Source organism: Molossus molossus, unplaced genomic scaffold (assembly GCF_014108415.1).
Source record: "Molossus molossus isolate mMolMol1 unplaced genomic scaffold, mMolMol1.p scaffold_m16_p_19, whole genome shotgun sequence".
NCBI lineage: Eukaryota > Metazoa > Chordata > Mammalia > Chiroptera > Molossidae > Molossus > Molossus molossus.
This window is the reverse complement of record NW_023425354.1, coordinates 18,653,687-18,676,136: the sequence shown is the minus strand read 5'-3', so window position 1 is coordinate 18,676,136 and position 22,450 is coordinate 18,653,687. Positions and strand designations below refer to the sequence as shown.

General features: G+C 48.1%; 1 protein-coding gene across 3 annotated transcripts in view; it reads left to right on the top strand.

The window, feature by feature from the left end:
- HNF1B (HNF1 homeobox B) overlaps positions 1-22,450 on the top strand; it is a 52,884-nt gene that overhangs the window by 12,268 nt on the left and 18,166 nt on the right. For all 3 annotated transcript variants that reach the window (XM_036268784.1, XM_036268786.1, XM_036268785.1), the window contains exons 4-5: positions 175-410; positions 19,182-19,342. In XM_036268784.1, coding sequence (XP_036124677.1) covers positions 175-410; positions 19,182-19,342 — 397 coding nt within the window. The remainder of the gene's footprint in view (positions 1-174; positions 411-19,181; positions 19,343-22,450) is intronic.

Here is a 22,450-nt window from a genome sequence, read left to right as displayed (position 1 = left end):
CGAGAACTACATGGGCAACTTCTTCTCGGGACAGGCTTTTCCCCGGGCTCCTACTCTCTCCTTGGCCTCTTCATGCCTCCTAACAAAACCACTGGGATTATGTGTTTGGGGCCAAGTAGAGCCAGCCACCCCCTGGCCACCCTTGCTCACCATCTCCCCTCTATCCATTCTCAGGGCAGAATGTTTGCAGCGAGGCGTCTCCCCCTCCAAAGCCCACGGCCTGGGCTCCAACCTGGTCACTGAGGTCCGTGTCTACAACTGGTTTGCAAATCGTAGGAAAGAGGAAGCATTCCGGCAGAAGCTGGCCATGGACGCCTACAGCTCCAACCAGACGCACAGCCTGAACCCCTTGCTCTCCCACGGCTCCCCCCACCACCAGCCCAGCGCCTCTCCTCCCAACAAGCTGTCAGGTAAGCAGGCCCTGGACTCGACTGCCTCGGCCACCGGACCGGACTGCTTCTCTCAAGGGTCTCATCTGGCTCAAGATTTTTCAGAGGAAAATATGCTTTGGGATGGCCCAATAGCTGGCCCCCTCCTGTTGCCAGAATACTCTTGTGAAAATAGTATGTGGCGGTGGCCAGGTTTCCTCTGAGTTCTTGCGCAGCCTCCAGGGAGCCCTTCGCCCCATTCTTCGCTGGTCCTCTTTCTCCTCTCTCTGTGGCTGACTCAGCAGGTCAGTGCCGCCAGCAGCTTGGACCAAGAAGGCTACCCTGTTGATGCGCCAGATCCAAACTACAGCCAGAGAGGTTGCCTGTCATTGCCTCACATCAGGGCTCTGTCCAGCTGCAGCAGGAGGAGCCAGGGACCTCTGGGGAAGGGCCACTCTATGGGTGGCCTCTGCTTGTTGGCGTCTGCTCTGCCAGAGTTACGGTGGAGTTAGTCACTTGAAATCTTTGCAGTGATGACTTGGCCAAAACCAGCTGAGGACCTACTGTGTGTTTCTGTGTGCCAGGCCCCGGTCTGGATCAGCATGCCTGTGCTATGGTGTATGGGCTTGTCAAGATGGAATCCCACATCTTCATTGTGAGAAAGCACCCCCCGGCTGAGTGCTGCATCAGGCATACGCTGGGTTGAGCACTTCTCTGCCGGGGCTCAGTTCTTCCGGGCAAGCTGGCTTCCCAGGATGCGTGTGCTTACTGAGGCCCATTTGGTGGCCACATAGACAAAGTGTGTGATGGTCCCCTGTCTGCTCTGGGATAGGGCTTGTGAAAGGAGAGCAAGCACCATTTCTAACCTGAGAGTAGTTCTGAAACCTATGTCTCCCCCTTGCCGGCTGGCTGCCCTTCTGCTGGGAGAGGCCGGAGATCTGGAGCTGACCTATGTGTTGGGGATGGGGGGTGCGCACAGTGAAGGCTCAGAGCTACCAGCTAGGTGGTATCCAAGCATTTATTTCACACTGTAACCTCCCATAGCATGACCTCTTCAAGGGTCTCTAGGAGCCTGTAACTGTCCAGCATGAAGCCCAGGCCAGGGCTCGGAGCTTCTCTGGACCCAGCTCCCACAGAAGGAAGGGCTCAACTACATGGAGAGAAAGTTTGGGTTACTCTTGAGAGGCAATGAAGCCCCCACCCCAACACTGGCCTGATTGCAGAGTAACTTAGTCCCTTTATGGAAATTCAAAGCAGGGTTCAGAGGACAGTGGCAAACAACTTGTGGCCAGTGCTTGCTGCCCGCAGTGATCCATGGAGCTGGAGCAGGGAGCTGCAGGGGGTGTGGTTGGGGCAAGGGGCATTATTGAGAAGACAATGGCTATTGTGCTGGGACTTGTGATCTCCACACCAAAGTCAGAGAGCCTGCAAGCCAAACAAAGGCCCAGCAGCTTTCTGACAAGCTGGGGTTGTGGTGAGGTCACCACGGAGTCGTTAGCTTAGGCATTCTGTGTATTGACAGGAGGCCCAGAGTGCTGGGGATGGAGGGATGGCAGCAGGTCCTGGAGGCTAGGCACGGCCCAGACACCCCTCTGTTCAGTCTGAGAAGGCACATCCTACTAGACGTGGATTCTCTGGGGTCCCCGGAAGTCTTGGCCTTTTAAAAAATCATGGGATGTTAGAACTAGAAGGGACTTTGGAAAAGGAACTGAGGCCTGCTGATTCCCACACCATACTTTCCACAGCACAGGTATGCTCTGAGAACGTACCAAGTCCTAACACCATGCTGGTGATGAGTGAGACACGTGTCCCTGCCCTGCCAGCTTATTATCTAGTTGGAAGGCATCCTACCAGCATGGAGTCCCTATAACCGTCTGGGAATTGAGCTCATCTTTGGGGGCTTTATGTGTCTTTCTAGAGACAGACTGGTATTTATAGAGCCATAATTGTGGGATACTATTTTTTTTTTTTTCTCTACTGGCTGCCTTTTCCTCAGCCTTAATCTTCACTTAGGGTTGATCAAGCTAGACCTTGTCCACACCCAGGGACTAGATTCTCTGGACTTGGTTTTGAATCTGGGTTCTAATCAACCAGGTTAATTCCAGGACAACAGCATGGCAATTCTCATAACTTCTCTGAGTCTGACTTTCCTGTCTGTAAAATGGAGAGATTGTATCTACCTCCTAGGGTCTGTGTGTGGGTCAAATAAGAAAATATGTAAACATCATCTTTCCCAATAAACCATCACTGCTGTCATTATCATGATCATTATTGTTACAGAGGACTGAGCAAGTGGCAGGAGAAACAAATGACAGGCAGCAGAAAGCTATTTCCTTTTAAATTCCACACACCGGGGCCTCACTCCTGAGAGGCAGTGAGATGTGTCCTGGCCCTGGGCCTGAAAGCAGAGGCGGCTGCTGGGCTGGTGCCCGGGGTGCAGGGACTGGGGATCAGTTCCGGTGTGCCCCTCTCAGGCTGCCAGGCTGGCTGGCACATGCGCTGTGATGGGGCCCTTTGGGAAAGCACCTGGGGCTCAGCAGACAGCAGACTGGAGCCCAGTGCTCAGGGAAGGCTTTGGGCTGCAGAGCCTCGTGGTGCACTTTCCATCACGGTCCCCACAACCAAAGTGAGGGCTGTTGGTCTCTAACCAGGCCCAAGATGTAACTGGATGGAGAATGCAAAAAGCTTTGTGGTGACTGACCTCTAAGGCTGAGCTGGGGAGACAAAGCCCCAATCCCCCCACCCCACAGCCCCTCCCTCCTCCCGCTGAAACACCAGCATCTGAGCCAGGAGGACTGGAGGCACCTTAGAGACAAGTCTTTCCCTTGAAGCCTCTTCCTGGAGAGACGAGCATCCCTTCGTTACCTGAGCCCCTTCCCTCCCAGCCACGCTTAGTGCGTTGTAGCCCACTTGCCCACGATGACCACACTGTGACCCTGGTCCTGGAATGTCCTGCACAATAGGAGTGGCAGGAGGAGCACTTTGCCTCTGTCAGCGGCTGATTGGTTACAAGGTGCCCTACAAACACACTGTCAGCAGAATCAGCTGTTTTCAGCGTCACCCCTCCCGGCTTTACAATCACACATCAGCATGCAGCCCGGGTTGTCATGGCTTTGTGTCCCTTATGCATGCTTAATTGACAATTAAGTTGGGGCTTTGAACCGGCCTGGCTGCCGCTGATGGGCCTTCATCTTTCCAGGGAGTGTCACAGGGGCACCCTTTGTTTGCTCTTCTTGGGGGCCTGAAGTTACTGTAGCAGGCTGCAGGCAGCCATTTATCTTCAGCCTGGAAAGCCTTTATCTGTACCCCCCATTCCAACTCTTGCCAGCAGGAGCTGTCCCTGGTTATAGGCCCCATGACAGCCCATTCTGAGGCCATTGAGCAGGCCCGGAGTGATGGCCCCTACCTCCATTCTGGAGCGGAGTCAAGAGAAAGGCCCCCAAAAGGTCAGAGAGCAGGGCTGTGGCAAGGAAAAGGACTGGTTGGGGACTGGTGCTCGTATTGATCGGCTCGAGGAGGAGGAGGAAGTTGGCATGGGCTGGAAGCTGGGCTAGCCTTGGACCAAGCCATGGAATCTGGCTGCGTGATCTGGGGTGGCCTTGCTCACTGTACCCTTTGCTCTAATCTGCAGCAAACTCACCTGGCCACCTCCAGCAAACTTACCCCACTGCAAGGAAGGGGCAGAGGTCTTCATCAGCCTTCAGTCGCCCCACACATAATGTCCTTATTCTTGTATCACCTTTCCAGATGGAGATCAGGGCTTACTCTCCTGGAAAGAAAGGGAGTCACAGAGGTGAGCAGAAGCCCTTCTGGGATAACTTTCAGCTACCCTGAACCATGCTTCTTTACCCAAGAGGAGACATTCAGTTCTTGGCGGCTTGCTCTTCTCTCCCTCTGAACTCTATTCCTCTTTCTCCAAGCCCAGTGGACTTGATTGCCTGATGGTCAGACCAGAGCTTGTAACCACAGCATCCTGTCTCCCCCTCTTCCCCTTTCACATCTCCCAAGTCACCCTCAGGAATCTAACCCTGGGTCTCAGACAAACCAAGCCCTGAGCTAGGATATCTGTGTGGTTGCTGTCGTTTTCCTTGATGTTGAAATCCACGGGACCCAAGGAAATCTCAAAAGTGCCCAGTGGCAGGGTTGTAACTAAAGTGAATCATCATAACAGCTAGTGTTGATTGAGCACTTCCTGGGTACCAGGCCCTGGGCTGAGCACCTACATACATACATGCATCATCTTTAATCCTGATAACACCCTGACGGGTGGAAGCCATTTGTATCCTTATCCCCATTTTACAATCAAGGAAGGTAAGATGTTTAGAATCTAATTAATTTGCCCAAGTTCATAGAGATAGTAAGTGGCAGAGACAGGTTTTGAGTTGTCATACCCTGCCCATCGCTCTTTGCTTTCTAGAGATGCTAAGAACCTTTCAGGCATGAAAACCAACATACACACACAATCCCTACATAGTCCCTTCTTCTCCCACATTCTTACTGTTCCCCTCTGAGTGACAACGAGGCTTTGGGAGAGCATGGCAAAGGAGGTGGGGTAAGGGTAGGGGTCTCTCGGTCTGGCTAGTTTACTGCTTCCCCCCACCCAAATGTTGCCCCTGACCGAGGTGGATTTTGCGCCCTGCCCAGAGAAGAAACAAAGCCATCTCTTTCACAACTCCATTCCCATCTGGGTGGGGATTTGAACTGCCCTTGCAGTCAGCACTGTCTGGGGCACTAAATGTCTTAACAACTTAATGGGGCTTCTTAGACAGTGCAGGCACCTCAGCTCACCTCTGGAGCTCCACCCCCTCCCTGTGCAGCAGACAAGGGGAGGGGGTTTATGAGGGCAATTGTAAAAATATTCATCTCGGCAGCAAATGTCTCCATAGTAAGTAAGCCCCTTTGTCCCTAAGTAGCAGATGATTTCAGTTCAGAAAAGAAACAAATCCCGTCTTGAAATGTCTGCTATTTTAAAAAACCCTTTTGCACTGACTTGGAGTTCAGTGGTGGACCCGGCCCCAATGTTCTCCTTCACAGGGACTTTATCTGACTGCCATTTTATCTGTTAAATTTGAAGGTCATTTTATCTTGCGGTATCACCCCCATGGGCTGCCACTAGATTGGGGAAGACAATCCGAATATTAATGAGATTAAGAGGCCTGGCATTCAGAGCATTCTGCCATCAACCTCCCCCTGATAGGGGACCGACGCTGGCCTGCATACAAAGGGCCAGCTGCTGGGCTGGTGGGGCTCCCAGCCTCTGCACAAAGGGGCCAGAAGATACTGGAGTCCTATCACTGGGAGCAGCCTACTGGCCATGCCTAATCCCCCTGAAGGACCCCTAGAGGCTTCAAGGACTCCTTGTTGCCTCCAGTTAGCTCTGAGGAGGAAGGAAGCTGCCTGCCCGCACGGAGCCCTGGCCTGCGGGTAATGGGAGAAGTGCCCTTGGAAGCTACTTGTTGAAGGTTAGATGGGAACTGACAGAAATTTGGATGGAATTAAACAGTGAAAGTGCAGAGAGAGACAGAAATTTGTGCAAGGGTCTTTGAAGCTAATTGCTTGATGGGAAGGCATGAGGTCTGGCCTTATGCCTCTGCTCACTTTTCAAGAAGTTCAAGCACAAATGGGAAAGGAAATAAGTTACAAATATATATATGAATGAACGGAGTATTCAGTTGTGGTTATCACCCTAGCTGTTCACAAGAACTCTAGTACAAAGGTTGACAAACTATTTTTTTTTGTAAAGAGCCAAATAGTAAATAATTTTAGGTTTTCCAGGCTGTACTGTCTCTTCTGGACTCTGCCTTTATAGAGTAAAAGTAGCCATGGACCATGTGTAAATGAATGCATATAGCTGCCTTCCAAGAAAACTTTATTTATGGGGACGGAAATTTGAATGTTTTTATAATTTTCACATATCACAAAATATTCTTGCTTTGATTATTTTCCCCCAACCATTTAAAAATATAAAAACCATGCTGAGCTCATGGATCATACAAAAACAGGCTGCTTTGGCCTGTGGATCCCAGTGTGCTGACCCGCACTCTAGGACAACGGTTCCTACACCTTACTGCAATGTAAAACCAGCCCGGGAGCTTCTAAAAATCCCAGTGCGTAGGCTGTGCCGTTGATGCCCACCCGCCCACAACCCCGACATTTAACGTACACTGTAGATCCAGTGGGCGCAGCAGTCAAATCATGGGCGATAGAAGCAGGTCTGAATTCCAACCTCAACTTGACCATTTATTAGCTGTGTGACCCTGGACACGTTTCTGGGATCTCTGAGCCTCAGTTTCTCAATGAGTAAAGTAAGGGACACCCACTCATGCAGATGCTGGAAGGATTCAGTGAGAATATATGGAAAGCACCCTGGACTCTCGTAAATGGTAGCTACTACCATTCCTTGCAGAGTCTTGTTTGTTTTTGTGTTTTCTTGTTCCCTCTTTTCCTCTTGGAGGTTTCTTTCAATCCTGATTTTTAGAGGATTTGAGTGTTTGCACCTAGATACTCACCTTGGTGGTTGCAGCACTCAGGTTGGCTTCTTGTACACTGAGCATGAAGCAGTTTCTCCTTCTTCCCAGGACTGCTCTGTGACATCCATAAGGCAGTTCCAGAGCCAGAGCCGGGGCCATAGGCACTTAGTGCAAATACTCTAAACTGTGAGAGCAACCTGGAAGCACCAAGGATTGGGGGAAGGTGGAGGGGCTCATGAATGTGTAATCCTCACCCGAGGATATTTTTCTATTTATCTTCAGATAGAATGGGAAGGGGAGAGAGAAAGAGAGAGAGAGAGAGGGAAGGAAAGGGAGGGGAGGGGAGGGGGGGGGAGGGGAGGGGAGGGGAGGGGAGGGTAAGGGTAAGGGTAAGAAACATCCATCTGAGACTTGTTGCCTCCTGAACAAGCCCAACCAGGAGCGAGGACAAACCTCAACCAAGATACGTGCCCTTGGCCAGAATCGAACTCATTGGTCTGCTGAGCCAAACCAGCCAGGGCAGGAGGTCAGGTTCTTAAGATGGCCCTGAATTTCCTATATCTAATAGGGCATTTTTCTCCTTTAGTTAAAGGAGGTGTGCTTGTTCGTAATTAGCCTTGGTAACCTGCAAATTGGGGGTGAGGTGGGGTGTGGTACATTCCTGGGGGAGGCCAGATCTGAAAAACTTAATGGCGTTTGTTCTTAGGAGGAAGCTCCCCCAAACGTCAGGCAAAGAGCAGTAAGAAGGGGAGGGTGGAGGCAACCCCTGCAGGGAGCACAGGTAGCCTCAGAAGCTCCTGAGGACTGATTTTTCTGGAAGCCACTCCCCTCAACCTGTGAACATGCATCTGCTTAAGATGCCATTCCATTGCCTCTGCTCCGGCTGCAGGAGCCCCCACAAAAGCACACCTGTGTGAGTTCAGCCACTGAGCAGTCCAACAACGAGGCTCAATCTCTCTCATGCTTTCAGGAGGTCAAGAGCCAAGTTTCTCAGGACAAGGATTAGGCATGTCCTTCCCAAGTTGGAGGAGCACCATTCAGACAATCTTTAGTATTTAATGACTTTCCCAATACCATCGCCCAAGGCAAGGTAGTTACAGGCAGTCCCATGTCAGGACCACACTGCCTGGGTAGCAAGGTGTAGCACCCAAAACAGGCCTGGGCTTGAACTGTGTTGTCATTATCTGGCAGTGTGGTCTCAAACAAGTGATTTAGCCTTTTTGAGCCTCAATTTCTTTATCTGTAAAATAGGGCTGTTGGGAGGCTTAAATATAATAAAGTGCACCCAGTGCCAAGCTGAGTGCCTGGCAGGAAAGGTGTAATTGGGTTGACTCGGGAACCCTCAGGGCATTGAGAGGAGGAAGAGCTTTGGATCTCCCTGGTTCTTGACCAGGGTGTGGTTTGCAGTTTCTCCCTGGAAGTTTCCCTTTTCATGAACCCTGCTTGTCGGTTGAGACATCAGAAACAATAAAACCCAAGTATTGACATGATCTGTGGTTCTCAGATCTCTTTCCCAGGCCACATAAAAGGCATCTGGGAGCTCTTTAAAAATACCCATGGCTCCCCCACTCACACCTTTTGGGATCAGAACATGGGGAAGGGGGTCAGGCCTGTGAAAGTTTCAACAAACTCCCTAAGAGATCTGGATGTAGAGTCCGGCCTGGACATCACTAGGCCAGATGGAGCAAGAGGGTTTTGAAGGGGGTGACTATCATCCTGATGGCCCCTGACTGCACTAGGCATTGGGGCGAGGGGCCCTGGACTAGGATCAGGAGACCTGAGCCACTAAGGAGCAGGGGTGACCTTGAGGAAATCACTTAACTCCTCGGGAGCTCTGGCAAGTGAGAGCGCTGGACCTTTCGGCTCAGACAGGTTCTTATTTGGAGACTGTGTGGAGCCTCGGGTTGTGGAGGCCAGGACTCTGCTGCTTGAATTAACAGAGGGAGGTTTACCATTGTGATATTTTATTGTTAAGCTCCTCATCTGTCTTTCTCCCTCCTGCTCTCCCTCGCTCCTTCCCCATTTCAGGAATTGTGTGCTGTTAGAGGCCTTCTACCTTTATTAGGGACCATTAGAGCTTTACAGCACCAGCAGATTGGGTGGGGCCAGTCACAATAAACAGATTTATAATGGGTATAAACGAGACACCTATAACTGCTGGAGGTTAACACTTTCAGGGCCTTTGAGTGGCAGCTTGCCTGCCCAAGCCTCCTGGCCCTGCCCACTACAGGGTGCCTCTTCCTGTTGGCTGGGGTTGGCAGGGAATTTCAGTGAGCTCTTGCTCAGCAAGAGTGGAAAACCTCTGAACAACATCTCCTATTTATGTCACATCAGTTTGCATGATGGGCACAAAATAGGTGCTTAATTTGTCTCAAGATGTTTTACGAATGGAACCTTCTCCTCCTCCTACTGCAAGGTGAAATATAGGGTTTGCATCCCTACCCATCCAAGAAAAAGAAACGAACCAAGTAGATCTTCTCACTGTGAAGAAGAGAGTTCCTGAAGTCTCTGAAAATCTAGTCCACTACATAGGTATTGCATGTGATAGAGTCGTGGGCTGTACCAGCGTGTAAGCGTGAGTTAGCTTCCTTCATCACTGGGTCTCCAGTGCATAGCCCTATGCCTGGAGCCTGGTAGATATTCCATATATCTGTGGAATGGAGATATATTATAGAGGGCTTTCTCTCCAGAACTTAATGCATAAATCCCCTGTGTTATAATCTGTTATTCAGTTTTAGAGTTAAGCTGAGCATGGAATTAGTTTCATATTAAATAACATATGTATATATTATTTCTTACAGCATATTTTCCCTTTTCTATGTCATGAGCTCTACCTTTGTTAATACCGCTTAACTAAAGTATACAGTTCTCATAAATCAACAACAAAAAAATAACCCTCATTAAATGCTACAGGAAATTGTTGAAGAACATATTATTAATCTATCTCTCTACTGTTCTACTAGTTTAGTTTCTATTAGTTTAGTTAGTTACTAATTTAGTTTAATTCTTCTAGTTAGTTTTATGTTCTTCTAGATTAGTTCCTTGAGTAAGGAACTAGATTAATCTCTTGGACATGAAAAGGGCTAGAACAACTTTTCCTGAGTTTCTGTTGAGCAAACTGAGATTTAGAAAAGGGACTGGACTTTTTGCGAATCAGAGTCATTTACAGAGACAGAAAGGAAACTGCCCAGCTCTAGGCAGACCTGGTGGCACTTCACTGTGCGCCTGTTCGATAGAAGTCAGTTATCACCACCTTCCAAAGCTGCAGTGCCCAACACCTGGTGCTCCCTGGGCCCAGCATCTATGAGCTGGTGATCCCTGGCTGTCCGTCATGATGATGGTGATGGTGATGGTGATGATGATGCTGATGGTACTGCCCTCACCGACGGTGATGAAGAGGCCAGGGTCTGGCCAGGCAAACCCCCTAACAAGGCAGCCCCGACACTTGCCAGGCCTCAAAGGACCTTCCCTCCCGGTGTCACTTCCCAGTAGGGCCCTGCTTATGAATAGGGCGCAGTGGAAAACCTCTCTTTTCTAAGGCAATTTTATTAGCCCTTTAGTCACAATACAGATGTCTGTTTATAGGACCTGACTTTTGTGTGGACACCCAGCGGCTCAGTCTGCTGATGGCTTTATAACCTTCCCCCCATTGCCCAGACCCACAAGAAGCATCATCATTCTCCTCGTCAGCCAAGCCCAGGGGCCTTTGTTGCAGCCACATGGCCCCTGCCCGCAAAGGCAGCCCCAGGAACGAGACCCGAGGAGCCAGGCTGCAGCAGGCCTGTGGGCCTAACAGCTGCCGCTGTTAACGCTTTCTAGGTTCACTCTCGACTCCTTTGGAGAAAAGGGCATTTAAGTTACTCATGTTGCCTCATTAATGGGTCCTCCTTAGCCCCAAATCAACCCAGTGGCATAAAACTGGATTCTAACATGATAAGCCTAAATTTTGGGTCCCCACCTGCAGCCTTAAACCTTTAGAAGAGGTAATCCTGGGCTAATGGAAGCACCCGTTCCCATGCGCCTTAGAGCTAGCATCCGAGGTAATGGATGCTATGCTCAGGCCTCAGGAAGCAGAGAATGGGTGGGTGCCTCGCAGGCATCCCGCTGGCCCTTTTTTTACACCAGATAAAGCATTGCCCCAAATCTCAGGTGTGAATAGGAGGTCCTGCTGCATCATACTCCTCAGCACACCCACCTCGCATCTTCAGACGTGAAATTGCCCCACTGTGTCCATACTATTTATTTGTGATTATATTTTAATTTCACTTTCTCCTTCTCTCTCCCTCCCCTCTCTTCCTCCTTAAAAACATATGCCTCTCCCTAAGCTCAGGAAAACTGGGAGATTTAGAAGGTAAATGGATACCCCTATCAGTTCTCCACTGCTCAGTTCAACAGACTAAAAGTGACGGGAGTGTGGAGCCCTCAGTCAGGCTTGAAGTATAGGTCATTCATCCATCACTTACTCATTCAACACATACTTATGAGAGCCTATCCCGGGCTAGGCTCTGTACAAGATGCTGAGGAGACAATGAAGAAGGCAGGCCACGCCCTGCCCTCATCAGGCTTATATTCCAATGAGAGACACAGCTAAGAAACAAGTAAATAAAATTGTTTCAAACTATTGGTGGGTTGTGATGGAAGTCTCAACATATCTGGAGTCAATTTGGGGCTTATGAGGAAGAGGGATAAGTGTCAGCTTCCAAGTACCACTGACTTGCTGGGAGACCCTTAGCAAGAGGTCATGAAAATCCCCTCCTCTTCAAACCTCAGATCTCCCCTGTGTCACATAGCATCTGTGACACACTGAGAAGCAGACTGTGTAAAACACTTCCATATGTGGGGACTTCTCTCCCAGGCAGCCTCGGTCTGTAGGCTGAAGTTCATTGCAAACCATCTGATGTTGACCTGCAGAAACCTGCGTGGTGGCTGGTGGACCTGGTGGGGAGGACAGGCGGAGTCTGAGTCCCTTCGACCTCCCTACATGTGCAATTTTAAATTCTCAGGTGCACCGTGTACATTAGCTTCTGTTCTCAGCCAAGATGCTTTAGGTGGAAGGCTTTTTTTTTTTCCCCCCTTTTCTTGGTTACGTTTGCTTTGATTTTTAGAAGAAAACCAGTTTGTGGGCTTCCCTTAAGTATCACTCCACTTTTACTCCTTGAGTTCAAGAATGTTTACCATCTCCGCAGGCCTGTCTGTGTTTCTCCTCTTATGAATTGGGCTCCTAACTCAGCCACCTCAGGTAGAAAGACATCTGGAATTAAAGCCAGCCAAGTGTTTAAATTGCTTTCATCTTGCATCAGCTTTTCCTCCCATGTTTGCAGGTTTTTAATCTCCTAAACTCTTTGCATACATTCATCTTTATCCCCTCAAAAGTGCTAATATTAATAAGAACAGGCAATGGTCCTGTGTTCCCAGTGAGGAAACTGAGGCAGCAATGCTAACTTATTTGAGAGCCTTCATTTCTGGAGTTTCCATTCTCAAGCTTGGGAATGGGTCATATATTCTTTTATCCCAAATGAGTGTCTCAGTTCACTAGACTGAATCATTTGTGTCTCTGCTTTTCTCCCCAAGAAAGTGATTCCTCCTTTCGAAAAGAGGAAATGGATTTCTAAGGACGCAGGACTGAGCCTGTCAAGACTGGCCTGATTCCTCCGGGTCCCCTCCCCAGCCCTTTGAGGACAAACAGCTCGTCTACCCATAATTGATGGACATGGTTGTTTCCTTTTGGAAGAGCTTTCTCCTTTGCGTGATCCCTCCTGCTTGAGTTGAAATTCCCAGTTTCTAGACCCACCAGGGTTGGGCTGTCTCTGCATGAGGTTAGGAACACAGGGGAAGAATGTGTGTGACAGAGCCCTGGCCAGTTGAGTAATGTTTACTCTGTTGGTGGCTGGGACGCTCACTCCTGCTGGCAAAGGTCCACCAGCCAGAGGAACATTCCTGCATTATCAGGGATGGGAGGTTGGCTTTGAATATCAAGGGTGAAAGGCATCCCACCAGATTCTGGGTGCAGCTCACAGACCCCAGGGAAAGGGACCATAGGCTTCAGTGCCAAAGACCACATAGGGGCAAGCTGAACCTGGCATTGCCCAGGCGGCCCTACCTCCCCCTTCACTCCTTACTAAACGAGCAATTCTGGTCATGCTTTCCGGTCTGGCATTACTCTTCTGTTTGCCCAGCATTCTTTCCTCCCCGGAAAACCCAGTGCTTGTCTAACCTTATTTTATTCATTCATTCTCCTGGCGTCTGAGGAAGGGAGATCTGTATTCCCACTTTGTAGACAAAAATGCCCAAACCCCAAAGCGGACAGGCCCAGAATCATCAGAGTCAAGGCAGAGAGATAGAAAGAGAGTAGTAGCTTAAAGTGTCTGGACACTGGTGCCCTGCAGATTTCTGGAATTATGGAATTGGAGTCTCAGCTGCTTTTTGAAACTACTGGAGAGCTGGGTTAGATACCTGGGGCTCTATAAAGTATGGTTCTAAGCCCCCAAGCACAGGTTTCTGAACAATCTCTGCTATTAATTACACACTGAGCAGCCCCTCTCTGGGGTCACCCCATTTTTACCCCCCGTAAGGCAATCGGTGTGTGTCTTTGAACACAGATGCACGGTCAGTTCTATAGAACCCAGCATACGCATCATAAAAACCACCATGCTTTGGTTTTTTTGGTTTGTTTATTTTTCATTTATTTATTTTTTATTTTCACTCGAGGATATTTTTGCATTTATCTTCAAACGGAGCGGGAGTGAGAGACGAAGGAAGAGAGAGAGAAACATCGATGTGAAAGAGATACATTGAGTGGCTGCCACCCACACGAACCCAACCGGGGCCAGGGACAAACTGCAACCGAGGTACATGCCCTTAGCGGGAACTGAACCCAGGTCTCTCTGGACTGTGGGCCAATGCTCCAACCACTGAGCCAAACCGGCCAGGGCAAAACCACCATGCTTTGTAAACTCAAGCCATAAAATCCACGAGGCTTATGGGGAAAAATGGGGTGAAGGGTACAATACTCAAAAACTCTGTCAGTGACACCTTTTAAAAAGATAAGCATCTAATAAAAACATCAGCAGAGTTTTACACCTGTTAAGTGATTTAAAAATACATAAATGCTATAAAACAATATGGCACTTTGCCTTGAAAAAGTCCTGCAGTTTGCTATGGATGTGGGCATCAGAAAGGTTGCAACTTGTGAGTGACTGTGAAGTGGTGGGCTGAGGGTGACTGGAAATCGGAAGGATGGTTGTAACTCCAGGTGTGGCTTGTAGCACAAGCAGTGAACTGATAGTAGGCGGTAGAGGTTTGACAGGTGCATGCGTGCACGTCTATGCACACAAATGCATTTAGTGTATTCCTGTGTGGCTCCTTTCAGCTGGGTGCAGATTTCTAAATTCTTTAACTGAGAAATTCATGTTGCATTCTAATTATTTTCTAATATATTGGTAGACTTGGAAGAAATCCACACTTTCAGTACAGACATTATTGCAGAACTGACTGTATTTTCTCCTTCCACCAGAGGGATGCTTCCTTGTTGTGGGGCATGGATACTCAAAGCAGCTGAGGGCTCATTCCTTCATTCAATAAGTAGTCACAATTCAGGCCTTCTGCTAGGCTCTGAGGATGCAGCAATGAATAAAATGCCATCTCTTCCTTTAAGAGAGAGAGAGAGAAGTAAAGATATCATCAGAGCATTATAGTGCAGGGTAACCCACTCCAGCTGTAAGTCTCTACTACAAGTAAAATACGAGGGGTGGAGCAGATAACTATCAGGATGAATCAGGGAAAAGCTTCACAGAGGAGGTGGCATTTAGCCCTCCTAAAGGATGTGACATGGAGGAGAAGAGAAGAGCTTTCTAAGCAGAGGGAACAGCATTGGCAAAGGTACAGAGGCAGGAGATGGCAGGGCCTATGCGAGGAATGGCAGGTGCTCTACCAGGTAAGAGGTGATACAAATAAGACAAACTGCAGTCATAAACACCTAACTCTGCCAGTCTTACATGTTGGAGTTTTTCCAGATGGAGTGAGGAGCCATCATAGGTTTCCAAGCAGGGCAGTGACATGGTGCAGTTTTGTTTTAGAAAGAAATCCCAAGCTGCAGCAGCGTGAAGGGTGCCCCAGAGATGGGTGCTGGTGCGAGAAGGCAGGACATGGAGATTCTGGCTTCTTGGAACCATAAGCGTCTTTCGTATTCTGACACATCTGACCAGTCACGTTGGACAGAAACCAAATTATTTGTCTCTGTCCCACATGCTGTCAGAAATTCAGGAATAGCATCATCACCCATAATGCGGAGGACTAGGAACAGGTGAAGGTACATAACCTCAGCAGGACTTCCGGGTGTCTTTAGATTCCAGCTGAGGTTTCTTCTGCTGGACACACTTGCTGTGGTTTATAGGGCCAGTGATGGGGATGTGGCCAATCAGTGACTTGAGCCAGGAAGTTAAGTGGAAGGTATATGGCCACCTTATGGCATTGTCATTTCTCCTATGGGACCTCTGTGGCTATTAAGTTGGCATCTTTGGCCAGTTAATATTAGCCCTGGCCGGTTTGGCTCAGCGGTAGAGCATCGGCCCATGGACCAATGAGTCTTGGGTTTGACTCCAGCCAAGGGCATGTACCTCAGTTGTGGTTCATCCCCAGCCCTGGTCGGGGTCATGTGGGAGGCAACCAGTCGATGTGTCCCTCTCATGTTGATGTTTCTCTCTCTCTCTCCCTTTCTCCCCCTCCCACTCTATCTGAAGATAAATAGAAAAATATTCTCGGGTGAGGGTAAAAAATATATATATAAAACCAGAGCCCTTATAACATATTTATTTTCAGAGCTCACAGTGGTGAAGGACAAGAAAAGATTTCATTTCACTTCTTAACACAGGCTCCCTAGCCCAGTGCCTGGCATATGATAGGTGCTCAACAAGGTTTTGTGAACTCAGCCTTTCCAAAAATGTCTTTTAGACAAAGACAGTTCCAAAGTAGGAGGAATCAATGAGTCTTGAGCAAGCATGCCAAGCATGGTCTGGAATCTTTAACTCATCAGTCTTCTTTCCAATAAGCTAAGGGGTAGATATTAACAATCTAGAAACCACAGTTCAGGGAGGTTAAGCAACTTCCCTAAGGTCACACAGCTCTTATGTGATAGAGCCAAGATCTAAACCCAGGTTCACCTGGCTCCTGACACTGCTCTACTTTCGTTCTCATTTCAAGCCCTCTTCTGAATTTGTGAAATACACAAGGACCTGGCCTCTCCTTCCTTTAATAAGTGCACCAGTAGGTACCTTGTGATACACCCTCTACCACCACACCCCCTTTAAGGAACTTGGCTGATTACAGTCACCCTCTCAGGGTCCAGAGTGATCTCCAAATTCCTAGTGAGAAAAGCATCAGTGGGAAAGGTCACAGGTAAATGTGGAGTTGATGAGCCACCTCATGCCTCACTCCCACCACACTCTGCAGTGACAACAGCCCCTCCCCAAACTGGTAGTTCTCTGGCTTACAGATGAGGAAGCTGGAGTTCACCCAACACATTGGTGGCAGAGTGGAGATCAAAGCAGGGATCCCTAATTCCCAGGCAGACACTATCCCTCAGCCAGAGGTCTTTAAAGGAATGTACAGGGGTCTAGGCCCATCTGTGTTTAAATAGAGTAGGTCCACTGCTGTGTTTCTCATATAATGAAGTTCTGCTAGGGAGAGAAAACCAGGTTTGAAAACCACAGCAACCTTGGGCTATCCAAATGGCTCTTGACTCCCTCCTGCCAGACTCCCTTGTAAAGAAGGCTTTTGTTTCCTGTGCATATCTTTAGTTAATTATTTTTAAATAAATAATTATGTAGCCTGTGGTAGGGGAGAAGCCTCCCAGTGACCCATATTTGATCATCAGAGGGCTGGCCCTCTTCCTTCAGCCAAATTAAATAGGCTAAAACCAGAGTCTGTTTGACTTGAGACTGAATCGATGATGGGGACAGACTGGGGGTGAAAACACACCTGACTCCCAGCGTTATCACCACTCTCTCAGGAGCAGAGCATCTTGGGGAGGTAAATAGCTAGTCAGGGAGTCAGAGAAAGCAGGAGAAAAACAAGGTGAAGTCTAGTTCCTCCAAAAGGCCTTCCTGTCAAATTACTTCCAGGGCAAAGCATCAATGGTCCACCAGGTTTGGATGTTTTGGAAACTATTCTCCATGGAAAGATAATTCTATTCAGTACATAGACCCTATCTTAAGTTGTCTAGAACTCTAGGGTCTTAGGGTATATGTCTTGGGGTCTGTTCCTATACCAGCTACCTCCACCCACTTCATAGTTGCCATTTATTTAGCATTGTGCTAGGAGCTGTATAGATGTTCTCTCTAATATAAAAATAAGAAAGCATTCTCTCCATTTTATGAGAGGAAACTAAGGCACAGGGAGAAAATTTCCCAAGATTACACATCTGTGAAGAGCAAAGTCACAATCTGAACCTGAGTTTGTCTAGCTCCACAGCCCACAGTCTTCCCACTGTCTCTCCTTGTTAGGAAATTCTTCCTTTTATTGATTTGAAATCTGCCTCCACCTTTTCCATTGAACCTAGCTCTGCCTTCTGAGCTCACAAGCTTCAGGTCTTTCTCACAGTAACAGTACTGTGAGCTAATGTGAATGGAGAGAAAGGACCTAATTTAATCCAATGGGATGAAGTAGAGGGTGATAAACAGTAAAGCAGGGGGCTGCAGATGGGCCGCAGAGAAAGCCCGACAGGACTGGGCAGGGGTGTTGATTTGGAGATATGGAAGCCTTCCTCCCTTTTAACTTCACGGCTCCTGTTTCCCCCAAAATTTAATGCCCTAGACCAATAGCGACTGAATTCTAGTGTTGCCCTATTACTGACACCACCCCCACTAACAGCCCCTTGAATCAAAGGATGGGGAAACAACCAATAGAAGAAGCCCATAGAGCACGCATTAAGCCACTTGATAGTCAAACAAGTTGCTCTTGAAGGTTAGAGCTGTACTTTAGCACCTATTTGTCTTCTCCCAGCCCTCATAAGCTCTAGGTCATATCAGCCTTGGATAGTGTCCTTCAGAGGATCCAAGGAAAACTGGCTTGGGTTTCCTCTTGGCAAGCTTCGTCTTAGTGAATTGGAGACTGCAGTTATGACAGCTTGCCTGGTCCCTGGGGGGACTTTGTCAGCCTCCTGGAAAAGGAGGCAGGGCAGGGGGAGACAGACCAGCAGAATCAATATACTTTATAAAGTGATGGTTCATCTTGGGGAACTGGGGAAAAGGAGAAGTACAGCCAAATAGTTGGCACACCTTTCCAAATAAATTTATGCCTAGAACATCTGAGCTCCCTCTCTTGCAGGATAACGTCCCCCAATCCTTTTTTTTGTCAAATCCAAAATGAAAAACAAAAACACTCTTTCTAAGCTTTGAGTTTAGGGTGAGATGCCCAGCCACACCAGCTTTGTCTTTGGTTGTTTCGTGGGCACATCAAGTAGGATTTTGACTCGGCAAATTTACCCAGGTTCTTTGCCCAGCTTCTGCTTTCTTTGACTGCCTGGTCTCAACCCAGCATCATCCCTTTCCTGAGCAAGAGGACAGGTCAGAGCAATGAGGTTCTCCCCTCCCTTGCAGACCAAACCACAGTGCTTTACTAAGCATCTGCATCCACCTGTGTGTGCTACCTGCCCCACTTCCCAACAGACATGCCTTCCCCTGTGCCCTGAAGTCAGCCAAATGGGACCCCATTAAAGGAATGTGAGTCCCAGAACCAGAGACTCCGAGCTGCAGCCCCATCCTGTGCTGCCTGCCTGTGTCCCCTGGGCCTTTTGGGCTCAGGCAAAACAGTAGTGCACAGGGACTGATGCATTTTGCTATGGCTCTTAGGAGGGTCACTGCCAAGTGTCTGTAAAGTGGGTCAGCTCATACTTTGCAGCCACACAGAGCCAAGAGATGCCAGGGAAACATTTCTGGAAGGCATTTTGAAGAATAAAAGAAATACTTCAGCCAGAAAGATAAGACCCTAAATCCTAAAAGAACTATGCTGACACTGCAACAAGCAGAATTCATTCATTCACTCGTTTATTCATTTATTTGACGCGTATTTATTGAGTGGCTACCACGTGCCAAGGCACGGGAGATATAGCAGTGAACAAAACGAAACAGATGAAAATGTCCTGGCCTCATGGAGCTTACATTCCAAAACTCAATAGAGGCCTTTCCCCTGGAAAAAGACAGCTGATGTTTCTTGTGGGTAGACAGAGGAAGAGAAGGCAATTTTGTTTTCTTGTCACCCACCCTTGAAAACAAGGGGAGGAGCAGAGTCAGTGTGCTGGGGCCCTGGTGGCACTAATGTTCACTGTTGGGTTTGCCTTGTTTTGCAGGAGTGCGCTACAGCCAGCAGGGAAACAATGAGGTCACTTCCTCCTCAACAATCAGTCACCATGGCAACAGCGCCATGGTGACCAGCCAGTCTGTTTTACAGCAAGTCTCTCCTGCCAGCTTGGACCCAGGCCACAATCTCCTCTCACCTGATGGTAAAATGGTGAGTACACCTGGGCCATTGTAGCTCTGGAGCTGATAAGATAAGAAGTAAAACAAACACAACTTCTCACAAGGCCTGCCTCAAACAATGAACCATTGTAGCCCTACCGGGGAAGATGGGGGCTGTCCAGAGTTGGAATGGAAAGGTAGAACGGGTGACCCAGCCTTTGGCGGGTGGAAGAGGTGTTCGGTTTGAACCCAGCCAATAAATCTGACAGAGCTCTGCTCTCATTTTATTGATTGAATGCCTCATAAAGGAGCAGGCCGGGTGGGACACTGTTTGTTTTGGGGCTGCCAATGACATTTGTGTTGATAAAATGTTCATTCACCACCACCCCCAACCAAGGCCTCCAAAGCCAGTTTTTTTTTAACCCAGAAAGGACCTCATTTTGAAACAAGCCCCCTTTTTCTCTTCACCACCCCCTGGTGCTGGCAAGGAGACTAATTAAGTCAGGATTTAGTGGACGGCCAGTGGGGAGAGGTTTTAAAGGACATCGGATGGCATGCTAGTGAAGATCAGTGGCACAAAGTGGCAGGTGGGGTGGGGCCATGCTTACAGGGTGAGTAAGAAGCACCGACTTTGAAGTTACGATGACCCAGGTTCAAATCCCAGTTCCAGCACTTAATAGCTGTGTAGCCTTGGGCAGGTTCCTGAGGTACTCCAGGTCTCTTGTTCTCATCTATAAAATGGGGGTAATATCAATAGGGTCATTGAGGAGACAAAGGTGATTACATAGGAAGAACTCAGCACAGTGTTTGATAAGGTAAATATTCAATAAGTGACAGTGTTGTTATGTTAATGTCAGTGTTATTCCCTTCAAATGAAGTTTTCTGTAGTCATAACCACAGTCCACACCCACATGTAAGGTTAGCACACTTGGTGAGGAATGGACTGTTGGGGGTTGAATTTTCAGGGTTCTAATCCTCTAGCAAGGCCAGTGCAGGAGAGAGCAGCCCGTGAGAGGACACAGGCATTACGACACCAGCGAGGGTAGGAAATGGAAAACTTTAGTCTTTGGTCATGCTCTGTGTTTCGGGGCAGGGAGAGGGGGCAGGTTCCTGGCTTCCACACTCAAGGTGTGCTGCACACATTCCCTCAAGGTGTCTGACCCAGAGGCAGCGGGGGCCAAAGTGGGGGGAAGGGACAGGACGCAGATGCCGTTTTAGACCTTGACGTGTGTGCTGTATAGGCAACACGGGAACGGTGAGTCACAGGTGATTGAGTCCCCAGCTCCCTGGAGGAAAAACAAAGTGTAGTTTCTGAGGAGAGAGCTGGCCTGGTCAACTCTAGTTCCAGGGCACCTGAACTGATCTCCCTGGCAATGGTCTCGGCAAAATCAGTGAAAGGGGGCTGCTACGGGAGGCCTTCTACAGCCTCCTTACCCTCCCCTCTTCCCTTCAGTTTCTTCATGAAGAGCAGGTTGTCTCAAATTCAAGGGTCTGTTTCCTGTTCGTATTTAACAGATCTTGGACAACCGAGGCAAGAGGGGAATATGGTTAAAAGTAATGCAGGCAGTGTGTCCAAGTCTTGGGCTCTGTTATTTATCAGCAGTAGGATGGGCTTCGCTTACCCTCAGTTTCCTCACCTGTAATTTGAGGGGTAATTGGTGTGAGGATTGCTTTTAGCCCTGCTGTTCTTTGAATAAACTCTGTACAAGGAATGACAATTTCTGTGTGCTGACTTTCAGTAGGACATGCATTTGAAATCTTCCCCCACTATTGGTTTTGGAAATAATGTTGATCCATTTGAGCTTTCTTTTTCACTCTCTGTCCCCCACCCCATGCCCAGATGGCATGCATTGACCAAGAGCTGGCCAGGTTTACGGTGGCAGTCTGTGCATGTTGAACTTGTGTTTTTTCTAAAAAAGCACGTACTGGATATTTTCACAGCATCAAAGCAGTGTGACCTAATGGTGAAAAGCTCTGGCCTGGAGGCAGGTAGCTGCTTTCAATGCTGACATTACCACTAGGCCACATTTCTTAACTTCTCCAACTTTGGTTTCCTGTGTGCGAAGTAGGGAGAAGAATACCAACCTCATGTTGTAGGCAGGTTAAGTAGTTAGCATAGTGAGAGGACTGCAAATGGTCAAGCTCTCTGAATTATCATGTAAGGATCATGCTGATATCCTCAGAAGCTCTCTGGCTTTCATCATTCCTAGAGGCAAATAGAAAATAATGGTTGCATTTTAGAATGGGAAGGAATTTGACCAAGATTTCCTAGACATAGTAAGTGAGTGGGATTTAAACTGCAGCAAATCTGTGTTTGGATTCTGGTTTCCTCACTTACAAGTCAAATGACATAGACTAGTCTCTCAACCTTTCTGAAGATCACTTTCTTAATTTGTAACATAGGGACAATCATTATAATGCTTTCTCTATTTGTGTCATTATCTATCAAGGACAAGCAGTAAGAGCACTCTACAGATTCTAAAGCCATATACATTTAAGTTGTTTTTATCATTGGCATTCATGTTTCTCTTTCGCCACTAAAACCAAGCATTAAAATGGCAGAGATTGCTCTGGCCAGTTTGGCTCAGTGGTTAGAGTGTCGGCCTGCGGTCCAGAGAGTCCCGGGTTCCCACTAAGGGCATGTACCTCGGTTGCAGTCTGTCCCCGGTCCTGGTTGGGTGGGGCAGGAGGCAGCCACTCGATGTGTCCCTTTCATGTTGATGTTTCTCTCTCTCTCTCTCTCTCTCTCTCTCTCTCTCTCTCTCTCCCTCCCACTCTATCTGAACAAAAAATGGAAAAATGTCTTCAGGTGAGGATAAAAAAAAGAAAGAAATGGCAGAGATTGCTGTCACTTCTTTGACTTTTTCTGAAGGACTACATTACCCAAGGGAAGTCTGAAGGCAGATTACTGATTTTTTTTTTTTTAATGACTCTGACATTTTGAAAAACAAGTCCAGCAAACAGGCTGGTTCTCTCTTGTTTGATGTGGCTGGAATTCCTTCTTAGTCACATGACCCCTAACTCACTTCTTGATGCTCATTTTGAAAACACAAATAAACCTGTTTGGTTTTTTTCTTTCTTTCTTTTTCAAGTTAACCTTGGAAGCTATGGGGTTGATCAGAATGGCAGGGTAGGAGGGAGATAGTGTCTTACCTGGGTG